We start from the raw sequence: 6,586 nt of genomic DNA, 5'->3' as shown, positions 1-6,586 counted from the left end.
GCGTCCGGGGACTGCACATGCGCAGTGGCCAGAAGAGCCGCTCCCTCCTTTGCCGCGTCCTCCGCGTCCAGTACGAAGTCGTCTTGAGTGGAGCGGAAAGTGTCGCCGCACACCGCGTCCTCTGCCGCTCCGTCCCGCCGCAGCAGCGGCAACAGGACGAGGACGAGGAAGAGGAAGGGACGCGGCAGCGGCAGGTGGTTAGAGGAGGAAGAGGAAGATGGCGTCATTTTCACCTGCACTCAGTGTGAGTGAGTGAAGAAGAGTGAGAGCGTGAAGCCGCTGCTGCGTCTCTTCACCTGCTCACACACACAGGAAGAGCAACACGACACCGCCCACCGTTAGTGACGTCACTCGGGTGTGTCTCACTGCTCTCACACACAGAAAGACCAACCCGCCAGTGACGATAGCTAAGAATTGCCAGACTTAGGTGTAAGCTTGAAGCTTGACTAAGCTCCATCTCCCAATCTAGCTCCAAGCCGTTCCATCAAGTGAAATCAGCTGGCTCCACCTGACGCTTAGTCAAGCCTCACCTGTTAAGCCTCAACTTGTGCACGCCCACAGGGAAAATAAAAAGCCCATTCTAGTCGAGCGCGGAAACTGTGAAAAATGCCGAAAAGCAAGGAGGTATATGAGGATTACAGCCACATAATCCCAAAGAAGGGCAATACCGCGGCAATCAATAAAGCGAGGGATGTGGCGTGGCAGAATATTGCAAAGAAATAATAAGTGACAAAGAAAATGAAGTATTTCAGCATCATCATGTTATATAAATCCTCCATCAAAGGGACAACATATATGTCGACAATAATCTACCAATTGATTTATTGATGGTTTTTGTTTTAAACTAATCAATTATGTGGACCTATTAATGCAACCAAAGCCCTAAAATGAAAAGGAAAATCCCCAAAGAACAAAAAGACAGCCCTAATAAGTAACATTCATATGAACATAATTAAAATAGCATTATTGTTTCACTGCAATTTATGTGAAATTCTCCATATTTGATCATTTGGCAGCCCTAGTAGTAATGTTAGAACGTGATATTCATCACATTTATCAACTGAAAGTTATGCAAATCGATGGGATAGCTTTCATTTATTTCCTGCATGGCCAATTGTATAGAATTGATACGGTTACAAGTCAAGTTCCCTTTCCACTTGGCCACAGGCTGCCCATATATGTAGATAGGTATAGTAGATAAGTACATTAAATAGAGAGACGATGGACATGCAACTTTACTATAAATCTAAAATAAATCAAACTAATAATATCCAAAGTTTCAAACTGTCAGGTCAAAACATTTCCATTAAAAACAAAATAACACGTCAACAACAAATCTATGGATCTAATGACAGCAAGTAGGTCCAGCTGCAGACCCGCAGACCACTCTACGACACACCCCCTCACACTCTATGACACACCCCTCACACTCTTCGACACACACCCCCACTCAACGACACACCCCCTCACACTCTTCGACACACACCCCCACTCAACGACACACCCCCTCACACTCAACGACACACCCCTCACACTCTTCGACACACACCCCCACTCAACGACACACCCCCTCACACTCTACAACACACCCCTCACACTCTTCGACACACACCCCCACTCAACGACACACCCCCTCACACTCTACAACACACCCCTCACACTCTTCGACACACCCCCACTCAACGACACACACCCTCACACTCTTCGACACACACCCCCACTCAACGACACACCCCCTCACACTCTACGACACACACCCCCACTCAATGACCCCCCCCACTCAACGACACACCCCTCACACTCTACGACACACACCCCAACTCAGCAACACACCCCCTCACACTCAACGACACACCCCTCACACTCTTCGACACACCCCCTCACACTACACGACACTCTGATTGGGTCACAGAAGAAACTGCGTCTGAAACATGATGACGTTTACGTTGACGAAGTATGAAGAGAGAGAGTCGGGAAAACACGGGAAAAACGGTCCAAAATGATGGAGAAAAAGGTAAGAATGGATAAAAAACACATTTAGATATTGAACACTGGATGAATACTCATTATTTGTGTACATAATTTCAAACAGCAAGCAAGACGCAGCGATTTTTTCCTTCTTTTTCTTTTATTTATATGTACAGGTTATAACATTGACAATATAACATTGTCTCATTTTCAACCAAGAAACATATAAGATAAACTATATGCTCTTTATAACTTAGTATTTATCTGTTTTTTAATCTTTAAATGACTCTGAGAAGTTGCACACAGCTTTGCTCATTTGAAAACGTGTGACCTCAGTTCTACAATTGTTAAGATAAAAGATTTGATGATGAATAATATTTTTCATGTTTAGAAATTAGAAGTTCTGTTGAATCACGGTCAACAGTGTCATTTGATTTGATTTATTTTAGTTAGCCTGCTTATATTTTAGGACAGGGAAAGTCTTACAGGCAAATGCAGTCCAGATCATTACTACTTGATTCTGGATTAAAAATGTTCCCATGTTAAAAATGCAAAATACTAATAATTTTATTTGACATTTTCTCTTATAGAGCAACACTACGTTCAGTAATGGATCAGACCCTGAGCTGAGGAGATGTGATTGTGCCAAACCAAGGGGAGCTTGTGTCTCATCTGCAGGGACAGCGACGGTCAAGTGTAGAGTACGGTGGTAACTCCGTCTATATTATCAAATACTTTTTCATTTCAATGCAGAAAGGCCTTCATTTCCCCATGAGCCTTACATGTTATGAACTATGATGTTATGTCTGTTTGTCCTGACCATGGATAACTGTGACCATCAGACCCTCATCCCTTTGAACATCAGACTCTCGGACACTAAGTAAACTTAACTAATGCTGGAGCCATGTCATCTATGTGTACTCTACTTCATGTGTGTAGAATCTTTAGTCCATGTCTGTTTTATTTTCACTCTTGTTGAGAATTTAGATTTTGAGAAAGATTCCTGCATTTTTATAGATGCCCCTGATAATAGTGATTGTTCTTTGAACCTCTTCATTAAGAAGAAATGGAACAATTTGCCTCTCAGACAGAAAAATGTAGTGTTTTATGTGTTTCTTGAAACTTCTGAATCACTTTTCCTGTCTGTCTTTTAGGATACAGTGTATACAAATGCCTCCTTGACTGTGTGCAAAGCCATTATCGCTGTGGCTTTGTGAAAAATGTTTTGTCCGTCAGTTTAAACTCCACTGCAAGACAACAACCACAAATATTACAGCAACTTTGGCATCCACGGTGACTCCAGAGTCCACGGTGACTCCGGCGTCCACGGTGACTCCGGAGTCCACGGTGACTCCAGAGTCCACGGTGACTCCGGCGTCCACAGCAGACCATCAGAAAGAAACATGTATGTTCACTATGGTACTGTGTCATTCTGAATTCAACATGGATCTCTTTTGGAAGTTGTTGATATTTGCATTTGAGACATTATGTAACAATTGTGATTGTGATGATGGTCTACAGGTGCCAGAGGACACTGAAGACCATCCCTACAGCAAAGACTTGGTGAGTGTCAGCATTTCTTTCACTCATCATCAACCACACAGATCCTGACTCTCTCAGTCAGGCTTATGTGTGTGTCCATTTAGAGCAGTGATGTTACTGTGGCCAGACAAGAGGACACGCCTTCAAAGAGAGGAAGTGCAAATGATCATGGAAAGAAAATGTCTTATTCAAAGTACTTCATCACATGTATTCACTGTTACATATATAACCGTGATACTATATTGTATCAAAGTAATAATTATATAAACGTGAGGTCATAGTCAGCATGCCCCTGAAGTCAACTGTACCAACTATTGTCGGAACTTATGGGCCAAAGTGATTTTATTGTACAGTAAAAATTAAGTTTTCTACTTTTTTCTGAGTAAAAAAACAACTTTGCGGATTAATTACTCAAAATTTATACATTAAAACTGTTTGTTAATGAAGAAGGTGGAGAGGATGGGAGGGGGGAGAGACACCCTTCTCATCCGTCGCAGGCGGTGTAGGCGCTGCTGGGCTTTCTTCACCAGGGAGGTAGTGTGAAGTGTCCAGCTGAGGTTGTCTGTGATGTGAACCCCCAGGACCTCCACCGTTGTGCCATTGATGAGGAGTGGTGTATGGCTGGGTCGGGATCTTCTGAAGTCGACGATGATCTCTTTTGTCTTGTCAACATTCAGGAGCAGGTTGTTCACCCTGCACCAGTCCACCAGATGTCGCACTTCCTCTCTGTAGGCCACTTCGTTGTTGTCCTGAATGAGGCCCACAACTGTTGTTTTGTCCGCATATTTTAGGATGTGGTTGGTGTTGTACCTGGGATGACAGTCGTGGGTCATCGGGGTAAACAGCAGGGGACTCAGGACGCAGCCCTGTGGGGAACCGGTGCTCAGGGAGATGACACTTGAGGTATTGTTACTCACACGGACAGACTGGGTTCTGTCGGTGAGGAAGTCCAGCAGCCAGCTCCACAGGGGGGTGTTGAGGCCCAGGCGGGTGTTGAGGCCCAGGGGGCCCAGTTTGTGTACCAGGTCCTGGGGGATGATCGTGTTGAGCGCTGAGCTGAAGTCCAGAAACAGCATCCGCACGTGGGTGTTCTTGTCCTCCAGGTGCTCCAGGCTCAGACGGAGAGCAGTGGAGATGGCGTCCTCAGTGGAGCGGTTAGGTTGGTACGCAAACTGGAGCGGGTCGTATGATGGAGGCAGTATGGAAATGATGTGGTCCTTAACCACCCGCTCGAAGCACTTCATAATGGTTGTTGTTAGTGCAACAGGGCGAAAGTCATTAAGGCATGTGATGATTGGTTTCTTGGGCACTGGGATGATCGTGGCCGACTTAAAGCACGAGGGGACAACAGCCTGGGTCAGTGACGTGTTGAAGATGTCCGTGAGCACGCGGGCCAGCTGGTCTGCGCACTCCTTGATCAGCCATCCTGGGATGTTATCAGGGCCAGATGCTTTCCGTGCATTAACTTTTCTCAGGGCTCTCCGTACAGCAGTGGTTTCGAGCCTGAGTGCCTGTTCATCGAGGTGGGGGGTTGCTTTCCTCGCTGGGGTGTTGTTCAGAGCTTCAAATCTCCCAAAGAAGTTGTTGAGCTCATTGAGGAAGCTGATGTTGTCTCGGCAGGGTGAGGGTGTGGCTTTGTAGTCTGTGACGGTCTTGATGCCCTGCCACAGTTGTCTGGAGTTGCTGGGGTCATGGAAGAAACCTTGGACCTTCTGGCTGTGGGCACGTTTTGCTGCCTTGATGGCCCGGTTCAGATTGGCCCTCGCTGTTCTGAGTGCCACCGCTTTACCGGATTTGACATTACGCTCCCTCAGTCTTGTGCGCACCTCCTTAGTCATCCAAGGTTTCTGGTTGGCCCGTGTGACTATTGTCTTTTCTACTGTGACTGTTTTCTAGATGCAGCATACTCCTCCACATCTGTATGTTGATTGACTGTTGCAGCCTCTCTGAACATGTCCCAGTCAGTGCACTGAAAACAGTCCTGCAGTGCAGACATAGCTCCCTCAGGTCTGTGCTGGTGGGAGACTCCGCTGCTTTGTAGGCAGCTGGGTCCGACTGGTGTAGCAGACCAAGGCTTTGTAATGTGATCCGCGTCTCTAAATGTACGTAGTCGGAAAGACTGAATTTGCGAAAACTAAGCATGACCTGACGGTCATATACCGTTTGTGTTCTGTGTAGATGGCGAATTAAGCGTTGTATTGGCTATTTTACCGGGAGCCGAAGCAGCCGCTGCCGTACAGGGCGCCGCCATCTTGGGTCTTCAAGATATATATATATATATATATATTAGTAGTATACAGTAGTATACAGTATAAGTATTAGTATATATACGGTATTAGTAGTATATACTACTGGTGTACTCGCAATACGTGTGCCTGTATCGCACGCCTGTTTTTCAGTCTTTATGCAGGCGTAGGCGATGCGCAGAGCCGGCCCTGGGCATAGGCAGTATAGGCAAATGCTAGGGGCGCCGTCATACGCAGGGGGCGCCGAAAACGGAGGAAAAAAAAAAATTATTATTATTTTTTTTTAATTATAAATACTACTTTTTTTTTTTACCAGTGCCATTATTACTATTATTTCGAAATATTATATAAGCCCACAGCAACATAAAGTCATAGCAAAGACTATTAAATAATGCAGAAGCCTTTTTTCTGGGTGCAATGAGCCGTCGCTCTGTACCTGCCCTCTGTGAGGGGGGCGGGGTCAAGAAGCCAGCTGCCTGAATCTGAACAGACCGTGACCCAGAGACGAAGAAAAAGATTAATGACACTGTATCGGAATTATGTCCAAAAGACTGAAGCCATCCGGCGCCCAAGGAAGGAAAAGAAGGAAAGAAGAGGAAGAGAAACGTGAAAAAGATAGAGGTACAGTAATGTCAATGTGATGAAGTGCATGAAATGAATAGTTTAATGCATCGTAGTTACCGTTGTTGGAGCAGAGTGTTAGCTTGCTAGCTTACTTGGGACGATATCAACATTGTTTAATAATCAATAAATAGCTGAGTGGACGTGTGTTAATGTTACTGCACCTTAAATTCATCAGGGACGTTTGGAAACTTAACGTTAGGCCTGTT

The 6,586-nt window shown here is 45.4% G+C and overlaps 1 protein-coding gene across 1 annotated transcript in view; it reads right to left on the bottom strand.

The window, feature by feature from the left end:
* Positions 1-311, bottom strand: part of LOC131443401 (kunitz-type protease inhibitor 1-like) — an 8,454-nt gene extending 8,143 nt beyond the window's left edge. Inside the window, exon 1 of the mRNA XM_058613011.1 lies at positions 1-311. This exon is cut by the window's left edge and continues 209 nt beyond it. Coding sequence (XP_058468994.1) covers positions 1-227 — 227 coding nt within the window. The 5' untranslated portion in view covers positions 228-311.
* Between the last annotated feature and the right edge of the window lie 6,275 nt (positions 312-6,586).

This window comes from Solea solea, chromosome 17 (assembly GCF_958295425.1).
Source record: "Solea solea chromosome 17, fSolSol10.1, whole genome shotgun sequence".
In the NCBI taxonomy this organism is placed as follows: Eukaryota; Metazoa; Chordata; class Actinopteri; order Pleuronectiformes; family Soleidae; genus Solea; species Solea solea.
Note: the sequence above shows the minus strand (reverse complement) of the source record. Positions and strands in the feature narration are given on the sequence as shown.